Raw genomic sequence first — 16,704 nt, 5'->3', positions numbered from 1 at the left:
ATGTGTTTAAAATAAAACAGACTTTCACCTTGTAATTGAATACGAAAATGTTTTGACGTCCACCAATTGTATGGTGGTCTGCAAAATATTAGCAGGGTGCTAGGATAGAGGTGGGGAAGGGACCGAGTCAAAAAAGGATTGCTGGGTGAATGAGAGGAGGAGCAGGGGAGAAGAGAGGGAAACAAAATAGTCCTTCACATTACCTTCAACGTAAGGTCTGACATCAGCAATAAGATACTACATAAGTAATTCAAACAAATGTAATTTTCCTAGGCAGGGCCAACAGAAGAATATAAAGGAATAAGAAGCATGGAAGTGACAAGAAAAGAAAGGTATCAAATCATTAGATAGTTCAACATTGTAGTACAGGTCCAAAGGAAGCAATTCTCCAAATCCACAGCCAGTCATACACAAAATATGTAAATTAGTAGTAAACCTCGGAAAAGGAGAATGGGATAAGAAACAAAACAGAGATCTTACATATCACCACTCTGACTTGACAATCAGCTGAACAATGCCTTCAAGTTGATGAGCACTGAGATATAAAAATATGAACAGACCTTCTGTCCGAAGACCACCTGACTTGTGGTGGCGGATCCAGCCACTGATGCACTGGTGGTCCGACCACCCCATTAAGAGTTTGCCAGTCAGACCGCATGGGACCGACCACTCTGTCAGGGAGCCACGGTTCCCTGGTGTTGGAGCAGTGGTCAAAGGCCGCAATATGCTTGATGGGACCGCTGCTGTCCCGCCAAGCACATTAGGAGTTCCCTCTCCTCCATGTATACCTAGGAGGAGAGGAAACAAAGGGGGCCGTGCAGGATCCCCCCTGAGTCTCAACCGCATGTGAATGCACACAGGTGGGCATAACATGTGCCCCCCCTGTGTGCATGCACATAAGTTTGTGCACGGCGTGGACTTTTGATTCCATGCCGGGCTGGAACCTTGTATGCAGTCCCATTGTGGTGCCTCTTTGAAAGAGGCACCACCATGGGACGCCACCCAGCCCGCCTGCCAAACTACTGAAAAGCTATTTGATAGTCCCAGGCAAACACTGAATAAAGTGGTCATTTATTGCCATATTTTCATTTTTCTAGATGCTACATACTTATTCTTACTCTATGTTGATTATTGTGTAATAGAGGCAGTATAAAATGGTCGCCATGCTATCCATGATTTAAGATAAAGCTAAATGGAAAGTCCATCATCAATTTCTGTGGCAAGACGGCCGTCCAATCAATTGTGTTTATATTGGTTAAATTTTAATTGACTGAATGGGTGAAACAACATCGAAAAAGGCCAGGAGGCTGAAACGTGTTTGTCGTTTAATGTTTAAAAGCTACAAATAAATTTCAACACAGCTTTCGTGTGCACAACGTTCTTTGGTGGAAATTGCTAGTATTCTACAAGATAGTCCTCGTACAGTCACTGCACCCACTGCGAGAAGAGCAGTGGCATCGGGTGGAAATGCAAAAATCTTTCACATTCCTCATGTCGCATATCAAGTTGTGAAAAAGTACTGGTTCATGAATTCATAAAGAATAATTTTGAAACACATTACCAAGGGGCTCGATGCAGAATGGCCACCAGGTAGTTTCCTTTTCAACCTTTTTCAGAGGTGAGCAGAACTCTCACAGTAATATCACTCAAGCTAAGGCATCAGACAAGAAGTAAATTAAAAGCAATCAACATGAAGCAGGCAAAATAAAGTACTCTTCCATGTCTAATGATAGCAAGTAGGGGCTAGGCTAATGACTTACCCCAAAGTGAAGCCCTTGTTAGGGGGTTAGCCCAGCCTCTTCCAGTCACGGATGGGTGCAGGCGGGCCCGCTCTTGCCCTGAGGTTTGCCAGGGTGCAGCCCAAGCATGGCCAGGCATGGCCTGCACAGTGGAAGGCAGTCTGCCCTTATGAGGGCTGTGGGATCAGGTGGCTTCTGCCTGGCCACCTCCAAGCGGGATTTGCAGCAAAGCAAGCTGGTAACTGAGGTCCCCCGCACACAAATTCATGGTCTCACAGGTCCCCTACTGTGCAAGACTGTCCGCCCTTAAGAGGGCTGTGGGATCAGGAGGCTGCTGCCTGACAGTCTCTGGGTGAGATTTCCACCAAGCAAGCTGATAGCTGAGGTCCCCCAAACACAAAACCACAGTATCACATGTCCCACACTGTCTATCCTTAAGAGAGCTGTGGGATAAGGTGGACGATGCCTGGTCGCTTACGGGAGGGTTTTGCAGCAAAGCAAGCTGGTAGCTGAGGTCCCCCACACACAAAACCATGGTCTCATGTGCAATCCTTCTGCTGTAATGTCCACAGATTCAGTAGTATACTGGACAGAGGCTCTGGAGGTCCAATATTTAGACCTGGCACCTGCATTTGAAGGGTGGATTCCCTATTCTACCTCCAAATCTGGTTCTGGAAGTTCTTCTCTTCCTCTATCAAGGCTCCTGCAAGTCTGAGGTGACAAAAGACTAGTGTCCGGTTCTATTGTGTGTGCTGGGGGCAAGCCCTTTGAAGTGTAAGTGGGGCAAGTTCAACTCTGCCCTCAGCCTTGCTGGCAGGATGGTCCATCCTGTCCACAGCAGTTTCCCTTTTGTGTCACTGTCTGGAAGGGATTACACAAACCCCAGCAGCAGAGTCATTCACAGTCCCAGGGCGATGGCAAAAGGCATAAATGGTTAGAAGAAGAAAATGTTAACTTTCTAAAAGTGGCAATGTCCGAATTGTGACTTAACATTTGATTTACCATTTAGGAGGGTTTTATAATACAATTAATTTGAGTGTAAACACCATATCTCTTTCTGCTCCCAAGCCAAAGTTACCACTTATTTAATGTAATAAGGTAACCCAGTGTTAGCTAATGGGAGAGATAGGCCTTACAATTATGTAAAATGACTTTAAGAGTTTTTCACTGTGATGACATGTAACCCTTATACCCACATGTCCTACTTTTTAAATACAATTAACCTTGCCCTATGAGTCTTTAGGGACTATCTTGGGAATGACATATGTATTAAAAAGGAAGTCTTATGGCTGGCAAAAGGTTTTTCGGCCAGCTTGAAATAGAAGCCTAATATTTGCACTACAGGCTGCAGTGGCAGGCCTGAGACATGTTTAAAATACATCTTTGTTGGGTGACACAAGGAGTGCTGCAGGCCTACTAGTTGCATTTACTTTACTGTCCCTGGGAACATGTAGTACCATTTACTAGGGAATTACAAGTAAATTAAATATGCCAATTAGGTGTAGTTAAATTCTACCATGCTTCGGAGAGAGTACACACACTTAAGACTAGTTCGAAGTGGTAATGTGTGCAGAGTTCTAATGTCAATAAAACCAATTTCAGCAAAACAGGAAAAATGAAGGCAAAACGTTTACGGGAATACCAAACCAAGGATGTCAAGTCTAACAATGGCCTTCATAGTTATCTTACCAGAGAGGATATATCTCAACCTTTCCGTCTCATTCAGATATTAGGATTTAGTGTTCGGCTCACTAAGAGATGTATTCAATGGCCTTCAGTCAGAAATAAACAGTAACAGCACATCTATAAGGAGCATATCTTTCGAACTCAGCTTCTGAAATGAGAAAAAATTTGCACGGGATGCTGAAATACACAATTCATTTAACATGGGGCCTTTCACATCAAGGCCTTCAGTTACTATTGCTAGCTTAACGTAAACACACTCAATTATTACTTATTAATGTAAAAGTCACTAATTATATTTAATCTAAACATAAAATCACACTTGGACATAAGTAAGGAATGATTATATGTGATGTGCATTAGCGTGTTGTGAAACGGAAGTGACAAATATTGACAACGTGGCACCACATACCTCATTTTAACAATGACACTTTGTGTCAATGTTTTTCTCCTGGTTGAACTGCATTTACATATTTTTGTTTCTTTGCCCCCTGAATCTGGCTCCACCAGTTGGATAAAGTGTTCCTTTATGTGTTTTTGCTATCTGATGATGCAGCTGAGCTTATAAACAAACCCATTGTCATAATGCTGGCGGCATTGGCAGCTATAGGAACAACAGTAACCCAGAAGCAAATCCTGCAGCCATAGGGTGCCTTGATTTCATCAGTATTTGTCAGAGCCAGTTGGCCATGTGGATAATAAACAGTAGGTCTGATGTGGCTACCATTGCAAGAAATCTCTGAGCATTTTCAGATACCTGGAGTGTGAATCTGTTGCACTCGAAGGACCCAGTCTGATTAAAAATGACAGTTGAAAACAAGGCTGTTAATCAAGCAAATCAACAACAAACCAGAGATCGTTTTTTTTTATCAGAGGTTAACTGAGACTACCTTAACTTCAGGTATCCTAGGTTGGTCATTACGGTATTTTCTGAGTAGGAATATCATGGCAACAAACAGTAAAACAGCAAACCATTTCTGTTGTAAGCAAGTTCTGGGTACACATATCCCAGCAATTGACAAGATTGGGGTGTGCCTTCTCAGTTCTGAAGGTTTCTAGAGAGAAAAGAAACTGCTGAATAGATGTAGGTGGCATGGCATCATGAGGTCCAAAGCAGTAGAGGGAGGCCCTGATGTTGTCAATTTTGGGCACCATCTGAGTGAAAAGTCACAAATGACTCTCAAAGGACCTTTAGTATTGTGTTGTCAGTTTATGTAAATGGGTTTGGGTTAGCACAGCAATGCGGGGGACGGGGGGGGGCAACTCTTTTTGCCAGGGGCTGGAAAAGCCCTCGCTTGGGATATTACCCATGATAGCAGCTCAGACTTTGGCTGGAATGGTACCTCACAAAAAAGTTGTTTAGATTTTCTTCCTCTTTAGGGGCCAGCAATTATGACATATATGTAATAATTGACGAGACACAAGAGTCAACTGTAAAAGATTAATAAAAACTTGTTTATGGAATGGCATAAGACCGTTACAGAAATATTTGTCTGGCATAGGAAAAAACTGCCCACAAGCCTTTAAATGATTGATTGCCATAGAAGGTGAGCTTTACCCAGGACTCGCCTTCGAGGCCAACAATGTCTTCATCAACTCCAGAAGAAAATCAAGAAGCAGGGAAGATCCAAACATGAGGCATAAAAACAACTCCTCAGCAAATGGATCATCGTTTATTGAAACAAAAGGAAGCAAAGGACAATTTTAGCATCACAAGCGAGGCAGATAGCAAACGTACACAAGATGTTGATGGCTATTAATGGCACGATTAGCCAAGGGTTTGAAGAGAAACTTAACACCCTCAAGAGAAATAGAAAATTGTGGATACGTAAATTGTGGATACGTAAATTAATTGAGAAAACATTTTGCTTGTGCACAATGTACACATCACCATAAAATTAGTGACCTTCAGCTCCCCAGACACTGCTATCAGGACCGTGATGCCCTATGCATGGAATTCTGTGCAGACACTGCTAATGCTCACCATATTGAAATGGAGACTCCCATTCGATATAATACAATAGTTGATGTCATTGTGTATGACAAAAAGTGGCTGACCTTGTGTTCACCTGCATGCACAGTCACGTCCATATTCGAATATTTTCATGATAATGTACAAAAAAAAATCATTCCAAGATGACTACCCAGCTGTAAGCATGCACAAGTAGCCCTCATGCATTATCTTTGTCACACTTTAGTATTGGTTAGCATTCCAAGATTGCTGACTCATTGCTTCCACATTTTTTGCCACCCTACAATGCTAAAGTAATGCTTGAATATATCAAAGAAATGTTAAAGGCCATACCTATTTACTTTATGAATGTTTATTTTAAGATGATGACTGAATTACACTATCTACTACATGCATGTTATGACCTTTTAGACAGATGTTATCTGGCACTATCTTTGAATTACTTCATGGTCCCAGAATTTTGTGCACTGTCATAGTTTAGCTTTAAGCTAAATAAATGTTAATCTATCAATAATGTACATTTTGAGATCTTACTTACCAGACAGCATAAGCTGTGTAGATGTGAAAGACCTATTATTACTTTTAAGTGAGCTTCTAGCATTCCCATTGAATTTAGGGCCTCAATATGATGTCGGTCGGAAAGGCTACAAACGGCATTTGGATTTTCGAACCCTTGTCGGAACCCATGTTTCCGGCTGACTCGGAAACATTTCCGACTGACCGATTATGATAGAGGGTAACCGTTCGGTCTTTCCACATTCAGAGACTCCGAGTCGGCCAGAGATGAATGGTACAGGTCTATGGATTGCGTATTCGTTGGATGTATTACGATGTCGGATTCGAACAGCCTTTCCACATCGGTCTGTCCGACACGAAACGGCTGTCAGAAACTGACTTTGGGGGCTGTTTTTTCTAACTCTTTCCCTTGAATGCTTTTTAACCCTCTCAAATAGCTGCTTTCCCTCCATAGTTGGTTGCTCCCCATCCCTCCCTACTTATTTTTAAAATCACAACTAATTGGATTTATTTTCTGGGGTATGACTGAAGAACAGACTTTAAGGGTTATTTTTTCTCCTCTATTCCACTTATTAATGAAAGTTCAAGCTCTTGTGCACAAAGTCCTTGATGGTGCCGGGGAAAGGCCAGTGCTTAGTTTATAAAAGAATGAGTGCCGATGCCCAAATCAGGAGTTCATGGCCGATGCTATTAAATATCAGCACACCAAATCCCATGATTGCATAGTCTTGAATCCACGTTACGCCTCTTTAATCCACTACTAGGCTTACTTCCCCCCTCTATATCTCTGTTGCAGGTTCCTGCTTTCTCCCTTTGTGATGGTTTTCTATTTTGCTCGTCTGCCATCCTTTACACTTTGGGTGTTTTTCGCTCTCTCTTTATCGCAGTAAATGTCTGATGCCCAAAAATAACTGCCGGGCCCCAAAACTTAATGCCTGTGGCTCCCACCAGCAGCCAGCAGCTCAAATTCTGCACTGGCTGTCGTTGCACGCACTCAATCGGTGTCTGAGACAGAAGGTGTACTTACCATGAAACCAATAATTGTGGCCCATACATTTGCTCCCTGTACTACTGCAGAAGTACAAATGGATGAATTTTGGGAAAAATAAATTAGGCCTAGGCCTGCTTTTCCCTTTACATTCTGACATTTCCATATTCTTTTTAAATGAAATTCAGAAATTGCTATGTGAAAAGTGAAAAATAAAAGATCAATTGTATAAAGACTGGAAACATTGAATTTAATGTGCTGATCTGAGATACCATCAATACTTTACAGTCAAACATTGGGAAAGCCAACAGCTATGCACTCCCATTAAATATATCTCTTTACTACGCATGCAATACACCTCATGCTATTACAATGTGGTTGTTACAACAACCTCGTTTTTACATCGCACACCATTATATCGCAAGCCGTTACAATGACTTGCTGTAGGGGGCAAGCTGTACTTAGGAATAGTATAATTTACTATTCCTACTCCAGTTTGTGCAACAGCAGGGAAGGTGTTGGATTGTACATCCAACACCTTCTGCCCCCTACAGCAAGTCATTGTAACGACTTGCGATGTAATAGTTCACGATGTAGAACCACGGTCGTTGTAACAATCACGTTGTAATGGAATGCTATGTATCACATGCGATCTAAACCCTGTTTCCCCTCCCATTAGAAAGGTGATATATTTGTGTTGACAAAGCATTAGTTTGCTTTGAATCATTAGTATTCCAGTTATAATCTCTCTCCCGCTGTTTGCTTCTTTCATGCAAGGGATTCAACTTGTCTTAAAAAGGATAAAAATCAAGATTTTTCTCTTATCAGTACTTTAATGTGCGGTACATTTTCATCATAATACGTGTATCCGTGTGTGGAAATCGCTCTCTTTTAATCTCCTCTTGCAAAACGCAGAGGCCAGTAGTCAGAGGTCTGCCATAGCAACTCGTATTTAATAGTAACACACGGGTGCACATAATCACAGTGCTCAGAGGGTATGACAAGAGTGGACATCGTCCACAGGTCTGCAAGGTTATTTATACATGTGGCACGAGCTGGGGCTATTCAAAATAGTTACAGAAGGAACAATCTCTAACTAGGTAACAAGTTAAGGATTGTTTCAGACCTTCAAATACTAACATGCAATGAAACAAACCAGCACAAACATTATCAGTGGACATTGCTTGTTCCTTAAGATATTGGCAGACAATCAAACAAATGAGCACAAACATCAGTGGACATTACTTCTCCCTTAAGACATGAGCAGACAATCGAACAAATGAAGATAAACATTACATGTTGACATTGCTGGTTCCTTCTCCTACAACTGCAGACAATTGAACAATCAAGTATAAACATTGCTGGATTAGCCTCGGACGCAACACCAGGTGTGTAAAGACACGAGCATAAACAGTTTGTTTTTGCTGACTTAGAAAAAATGTCATCAAGGCACCAAAGTTTTGTGATCAAAACATCTAAGGGACGCACAACTTTCAAAATAAGGAATCAAAATACGTTTTTCACACTTGATAATTTTATTTCCTAAGATGCTGCTTATCAAAAATATAGGTCCGCAAGTAAAACATTTAACATTTGACAGTACAGTGGTGTAATACGCACATAAAAATAATGAATCAAAAAAGGTTGCCCTACATTTACTGGGTTTTCATGACGCACGTTAAAATCCATTTCAGTAAATAATGATTTAGAGGCAGCTGACAATCAGTCCAGTCCTATATATCTGACAGCAGTGAATAGGTTTCCAGTATATTTAATAAATGCAACCTAGAGAGTAAGAACAATGATCACTGAGGAATGATAGACAAAAAGTATAGCATAAAATGATGAACTGTGATGAAATACACTTATATTGTTATTCCCTTTTTCCCTAGGAAGGAAACATCGACTAGATTAATGAACTGAAGGACAGCATTTGCGAAAATGTCTTACTGAGAAAGTCTCACATTTTGGAGAATTTCTATCCAGTGAAGATGGAAAACCGAACTGATATTAATTTGCTGAACAACCAGACTGTGCTCCAAAACAGAGAATGGATTGGTCTGGAGTATCAAGTGGTCACTATCTTCCTGGTTGTTTTGATCTGTGGATTGGGCATAGTAGGTAACATTATGGTGGTTTTGGTGGTTCTCAGGACCAAACATATGAGGACTCCAACCAACTGCTACCTGGTGAGCCTTGCTATTGCAGATCTGATGGTCTTGGTGGCTGCTGGTCTCCCTAACATCACTGAGAGTGTCTATGGTTCCTGGGTGTATGGTTATGTCGGGTGCATCTGCATTACATATCTCCAGTACCTGGGAATCAACGCGTCTTCATGTTCAATTACAGCTTTTACTATTGAGAGATATCTGGCTATCTGCCATCCTATTAAAGCACAGTTCCTTTGTACAATTTCAAGAGCCAAAAAGATTATCATCTTTGTTTGGACTTTCACATCTCTTTACTGCCTGATGTGGTTTTTCTTGCTCGATCTCAAAACATCCACATACAAAGATGCTGTAGTAGTTCAGTGTGACTACAAGGTGCCTAGAAGCTTATACTCTCCGATATATTTGCTAGACTTTGCCATTTTTTTTGTTGTTCCAATGACTCTGGCCACTGTTCTGTATGGACTAATTGCTAGAATACTGTTTCTGAACCCCATTCCCTCAGACCCTAAAGAAAATTCCAAGACATGGAGAAATGATTCATCTCATAAAAACAAGGGATACAACTCCAAAATGTCGAGCCGGTGTTGCAACAGTACGATCTCTTCAAGAAGGCAGGTAAGGAAATATGGCAAACTGTAATCATGATGTTAGTACCTTACCAAGTTACAAATTACCATGCAGATATCCCACTTGGCCAACATGTAGAAAGGCCCTATGTGATATTGGTAAGTGCCTGGACTTTTTGTGTGACTAAGCGGTGAAGGAACGTTGAGCAAATTGGACATCACTTGTGCCTTTCCACACCTGGTGGTTGATCATTGTGTCAAGTTAGGAAGGTGCAGGTGGTATTGTCAAGAGTCTGTGCACAGCTGATTGCCTAGCAATTTGAGTGACTCTTTAAACTTAGGCAGTAAATATATAACCAGGAGTGGTTATGATTTTAGGTGCAGGCATAAGAAGTGCTAGAATTTGTGCGCAGCTATGAGATATATCCATCAGGATGGGCGGAATGATGCCTGGAAAAAATATACAGCAATTATACCCCACAACAAATACAAATAAATAACCAAGCAAACAAATATCTGAATAATCAATAATTGTCATTTTGAAAGTACCACGTGGAATGGTCCTTCAGAAAGTGTCATGACAGATACAAGCTATACATTATTTAGGCGGTTTCATGTATTTGTACAAAAGTGAATAATTTGCCCTAGTTTTGTAGTTTTTCCACGTCCTGTCTGTTAGCATTAGTCCTCAGGACCGACAGTACCTTCCTCTGCTGCATACCCCAACCCATAAGAACATAGATCCTTATACATAAAGTAATCAAATACTTTTTCTGAATGGACAAGTATTGGTATCAACTTTGGAAACAAAGCTAGACCTCCATCTAACCTTTCTGACATTCCCACTCTAATGGGCTCTAGAACTGAGCATACACATTATTCCAAGCCCTGCTCTGCAGGTAACTATCGCCACAACCCAAACCAGAACCGTTATTCAGTTGGTATATTACTTACTGCACACTTGTAGATCTCATGCTCAACCCTGCATGGACACTTCAGGCATCACCCAGGACTAATATTGACAGGTAAATGGCTTAATAGTCTTCCCAACCAGCCATTAACTTCCGGGCTCCCCAAACTACTCATTCGAGCACCTGAAGATAAAAGATAAAATGGGAGAGTGGTAGCATTTAAAGAAATAGACGTGATCCAACTCAAAAGTTTGATAGTTCAAAACTGTTGCACATTCCAATCATTATCTCGGTGAAGAACTAAAGATGAATATGGAGTCCCCCGATAAAAAAAACCCACTATTTGTTATCCATCGGGCTATAACTGTGCATGTATCAAACAACTAATAGAGCTAATCACAGACAAAACAATCCCTTCATCTATTTGAATATTTAGAGGAGACTTTAATCTCCATTTACAATGCCTAAATGATCCATCCATTTCTCAGCTGAATGACTTCTAAATAACAATGACCTGACACTGATATGTATGATTATCAGGTATGTGAAAAGGCCTTTGTTTGAGAAATAAGCTCAAATAAGGACCATTGGTTTGATTCGTCAGCTGTTTAACACCTGATAATGTCAGTTTTGGAATCTGTTCCTATATAAAGCTGATAAGAAGGTAAAGTAACTTCCTCGATTCTTAAGTGTAAAGTTGTTTCTGTGTTCCTAGTATAAATCATACAGACGCCACTGGGCCTGTTAGACGCTGTATAAAACTATAAATGAATACATTATTTCACTGTTACAGTGTACATGTTGGTTATATTTTGCTTCCAGCCTTTGCTGTCTTTAATTCCCGTTCAATTCTTTCAATTACCTGCATCCTAGTGGCAAAGGAATTGGCTGGTGGGTCCACTATATGCAAGTCTAGCAAACTATCATGGCACCGAAAACACATATGCCATGCTGCCACTTCCAAGCCTTCCTACAACTTGAGACCTCCGAGAACATGCACTGCTCAAGTGCCAAATAGTCAGACCCCAGTGAAATAGAGTAACATTGAAAGGTAGGAAAATAATGAAGCACTGTATTTCACAACTACCGACCTTGGGCCATATTATGAATACAGTGCACTTTCCCTGTTTGACCTATGGCCACCCTCATCACAGCCACCGATGACATCAGGACCCTGCTGGGCAATGGTGAGACCACAGCCCTCATCCTCCTGTACCTCTCCGCCGCCTTCGACACTGTTTGCCACCGCACACTACGTGCACGCCTCCACGCCATAGGGATCCGAGACAAAGCCCTGGAATGGACCACCTCCTTCCTCTCCAGCAGAAGCCAGAGCATCCGCCTCCCCCAATTCTGATCCGAAGCCTCCAAGATCATCTGCGGCATAACCCAGGGATCCTCCCTCAGCCCGACACTGTTCAACATTTACATGGCCCCGCTCGCATATGTCGCCCGACAACACGACCTCATCATAATCTCCTACGCTGACGACACTCAACTGATCCTCTCCCTCACCAAGGACCCCATCACCGCCAAAGCCAACCTCCATGAAGGAATGAAGGCCGTCACCGACTGGATGAAGATCAGCCGACTGAAGCTGAACGCGGACAAAACGGAGGTCCTCATCCTCGGCTCCAACCCTTTAGCCTGGGATGACTCCTGGTGGCCGACGGCACTGGGGGCAGCCCCGACACCCACCAAGAACACATGCAACCTGGGAATCATCCTCGACTCAACGCTCTCCATGACCAAGCAAGTCAACACCGTCTCCTCCTCCTGCTTCAACACCCTCCGCATGCACCGCAAGATCTACAGGTGGATCTCGACAGATACAAGAAGAACAGTCACCCAGGCCCTCATCAGCAGCAGACTTGACTACGGAAACACCCTCAACGCGGGAGCCCCGACCGAGCTCATCAAACGACTGAAACGCATCCAAAACGCCTTGGTACGACTGATCCTCGACGTACCAGAGGATATCCTTCAAGCTCCTCATCCACGCACACAAGGCACTCCACATGACCGGCCCAGCCTACCTCAACAGACGACTTTTCTTCTACATCCCCAACCGCCAGCTCCGTTCCACCGACCTCGCATTTGCCACCGTCCCACACATCTGAAGAACAACCACCGGAGGGAGAGCCTTCTCCCACCTCGCCACCAAGACCTGGAACACCCTCCCACTGAGACTATGACAGACCCAACACCTGCTGACCTTCGGGAGGCTACTCAGGACCTGGCTGTTCAATCATGTGCGCTCCCCTCTTCCAAGCGCCTTGAGACCCACACGGGTATGTAGTGCGCTCTACAAATGTTTCATTGATTGATTGGCGCACCTTTCAAAAGGTGCACCAGGTACAAAGAGGGACAGTGCACCATATTACAAAGACTGTGCTGCCCCCAGGGCAGCTGTCAACTTGTGCGGCACCCAGGAAAGTGCATTCAAGTGAAATACGGAGCAGCTGCTTAAAAGCTGCAATGTGTTTCACAGTGCAGGTGGTAATCTGCCTGCACTATCAAGAGGGGAGAGAGATCTCCTTGTAGGTGGGTGTAGTGAGTGACTGCACCCCCCTGCAGGGTATGTCTGCGGTCTTCATGGGACCCTTTTTCTCCCCTCCAGAGGGCTGCCTTTAGGAGGTGCACTGAAAGTCTGGCACTTTTTTGTGGTGCACTTTCAGTGCGCCTCCTAAAGGCATGTTTGCCTCTGGACCTGCATCGATGCTTTGGCAAGGGTGCAGAGGCAAATGTATTCCTCATTTGCATGGTGCCACACTCCAATGGAAATGAAGTAACACCTTCTTATGATATCGCTTGTGCTACATGTGCACCAGCACTATCAATATTACAGGTGGGGATGCACATGTGTCCACAGCCCCCTCTGTAATACCATGGTGCATCGGGGAGCACAAAGAGGGTGCACACGGCCATTATTTAACACCAAAACTAGCTACATCAGAAAAGAGGATAACATATATTAGAGCACAGCTGACCACAGTGTATGAAGGTGTCCTGAATTGATAGATACCTCTAATTTTCAGCCTTGCACTGTAGCCAAGAGGAGTTGAGTCCCTTGAAGTTCCCATCTACTGTCCAATATTCACACTTCAATATTCCAATGGTTTTGTCTTTTACTCCAGGCCTGTTACCAATGAATGTCCATCTTGATTTCAGTGTGTCTGCTATCTTTGTAGATACATACTACACACTATAAATAGAATACACAGATGATGAAGAATAAAGCAAATAAAAAATTGCATTGCTGGTAACCAACCTAAGTAGCTCATAAGGCATTCCATTTCAAAGCAAAAGTCCCAATATTCGTTGTACGAATCTTCTTCAGATAACTGAGAATGTGCATTGACTGCCATGAACTAATTGAAATTATTATGAAGAAACAATATACTCTACTCTTAACCTCTCTAATCATTGTCATGTCACACATAGCTTGCTAGGTAGCCAAACTAGCCTTTGAGGTGCCTTCAACATACTGCACACTAAAGGAGGTGATAAATAAAAAACATCTTTCAATAAAAAATATAGTCCTTTTGAATACACTGTGATGCCCTTCAGGTGGTTACAAGAGAAAGAAATTGACAGGGTGTGTCGGGTCGGTGGAGGGTTGGTGATTCTGATGCTCAAGCTTGCATGGTGGATGTGAGAGTCTTCATTCATGAGCTAAACATGGCCAAAGTCAAAACAGTAACCATTCTGATACAGGGAATTTTCCCAAACAGTGATGGACTACAGAGAAGATGAAAGGAAAGGAAGGGAAGAATTTCTTCTGTTGACTCTTGTTCTGGATGGCATAAAGCTGCTACTCAGAACTACGGACAGACCCTGCCTGATAGTGTTACATATTGGTGGTTTCTTTGCTCATTCGTCAACTGGTCGCTCCCTAGGATTCCATGCTATTTGTTTTCTTACACTTCCCTCATGTTCCCTCCTCCTTGCTTGCGATCTTGCAGTGTATCTCTCTGTGCATAGTTCTCCATCTTTGGTCTCTTTTCATTTGGAAGTTATCAGAACCAAGGTAACAGCATGTGCCTCTTCTAGTCTCCTCTAGGTCTGCCACCCTCTACCTGGAAGCGGGTAAACAACTATTTAATTTGTTTGATACCTCTCTTGTGTATTGCTTGAATACTGCATACTTGCTTTCCAGAAGTGGGTTAGGTCTTCAAAGGTACAGACATACCTTCTCTCTCATGTACTACCTTACCCTACTGTCCTGTTTCTCAGAGTCTAACCATTTGAGTATCTGATCACTATATATGCCTATGGGCCTTAGGCTGTAGGGAGGTTTGGGATTGACAGTGGTCTTCTGTCTAGGCAGTACCCTTATTAGTATGTCATATAGACACCATGATTTGCATTGTGGTAAAAAAATATTGATTTTCTCACCATCCACATTTGAAAGAGTAGTACTGTGGAAAAAGTGTCTATGTTACAATGAAGGTTTACTCTGGAAGATGGGAAAGTTATGGATGATGATTGTTTATGCACAACTTTTCCATATTCGATTCTAGGCTGATACAAAAGAAAATCACTGTTCTGACTAGACTCATTAAAGCACTCTGAGTAACTAAGAGCTTGATTTTTGTAGCAATGTTCTGCTAAACATAGTAAGTTCTGAGTTGGAAGTACAGATCCCAGCTGCAGGTAGCCAGATTCTGTATGAGGGAGCCCATCATAAGAAGGCCCCTTACTTTAAGTAAATGTTTGTTTAGCAGTTCATTTGAAAAAAACTTGTAAAAGTCTCTTAAGCCTCAAGAGCAGACTTTGCTGTGGTTGGTATAGTATGAATCAGTGTTGTAATTGAAGAAAAAGGTCACCAAGCAATGACATAAAAATTATTATCTTTTGCTTGACTGATTTGAAAATGTCAAATACCAGAGTAGCCATTAACATCAAATGACTTAGGAAGAAGATAAATAGATAGTTGTGAATAAGGCATAGAGTGTTTTCTTTGTGTTTTTACAAGTTTCCTCAAGTACCTGCATATTTATCAAACCAAATCAAAGAATGCTTTATTCAACAGTTTTATGTCATAAAAGCGTTACAGGTAAAAAGTTAAAACAGATCAAAAAAGTTAAAAAGCTTAAGTAAAAACACTTTGTGCAAAAAGCAAGATTATCCCGACATAATACCAATACATTGGTTTGTGGTAAAACAAGCACATAAATATAGGTTTCAGATGATCTCAATTAACCTAAAAAACAGATAAAAGCTTATTGGAATGAACACATAACTTTAGTCCGAATATTCGATCGTAAATGGAAACCAATTCCAGTTTCACTTTTTAGCCGTGATTTGTTGCGAACGGATACACCACATCCACCTTAAGAATGTTGCCATCGAAATAGCGTACCTGGGCATATTTTTAAATCTGGAGGAAAGTTGATCTTGTTGTGATCCACAATTTGACAGTCAGCAATAAGTTTATCCTCTACAGCGGTGTTTCCCTAAGGAGTTCACGAAAGTCCAAGCAATACATAAAAATGCTGTTAGATTCTACAATTATCTTGTCAAACTTGCTGCGCTTCGAAGACAGATGTCAAATGTCAGACTATGTCTTCTGCTAAACTGCTGCCTGTTTTTTAATTGTGGATTGGTGTTTACAAACTTCTCTCACTTTGCAATCAGAGACAGAAAAGGAAAGTGAATTATGTTGCAATCCTGTTTATAGGGAGTTTGAAAGGAGGGGCTGTAGGATGCCATGCTTTGTAACATACAACAACATGGAAGTACATTTTTTAGCAATGCTGAAATGTGATGGAAAATAGATTTTAATAGGATCAAACCAAATCAAGGCACTTTAATTGTTGATGCACAAATAATACATATTCACTGAAAATCAATTTCCACACATTATAATTTGTGTTCAATATAGTTTAGCGGTAAAACTGTGCGTCTATTCAAATTTAGTCGCCATTTCCATAGAAAATGTGCTGTCTTTAATGTCAGTGCACTACCATATGATGTCTTAGTTACATTTAAAAAAATCGGCCACCTCATGTCCATTATAGCTAGGTCGATTGCAAAAGTTTGCTGTTCTAAAAATTGGGTTATGGTTCATAAATTCTGGGAAGCACTGCTCTACAGTATGTTTGGGAATCTCAACTTCCTGGCAGACACTCCGGTGATTCATCTTTTTTCAATCC

General features: G+C 41.8%; 1 protein-coding gene across 1 annotated transcript in view; it reads left to right on the top strand.

Annotated features, from left to right (window-relative positions):
- Window positions 1-16,704, top strand: part of TRHR (thyrotropin releasing hormone receptor) — a 693,546-nt gene that overhangs the window by 96,986 nt on the left and 579,856 nt on the right. The window contains exon 2 of the mRNA XM_085605090.1: window positions 8,791-9,684. Within this exon, the coding sequence (XP_085461216.1) occupies window positions 8,890-9,684 (795 nt within the window). The 5' untranslated portion in view covers window positions 8,791-8,889. The remainder of the gene's footprint in view (window positions 1-8,790; window positions 9,685-16,704) is intronic.

Source organism: Triturus cristatus, chromosome 5_1, assembly GCF_964204655.1.
Source record: "Triturus cristatus chromosome 5_1, aTriCri1.1, whole genome shotgun sequence".
Taxonomy (NCBI): domain Eukaryota; kingdom Metazoa; phylum Chordata; class Amphibia; order Caudata; family Salamandridae; genus Triturus; species Triturus cristatus.
The sequence above is the reverse complement of the archived record's forward strand: the minus strand, read 5'-3'. Positions and strand labels throughout refer to the sequence as shown.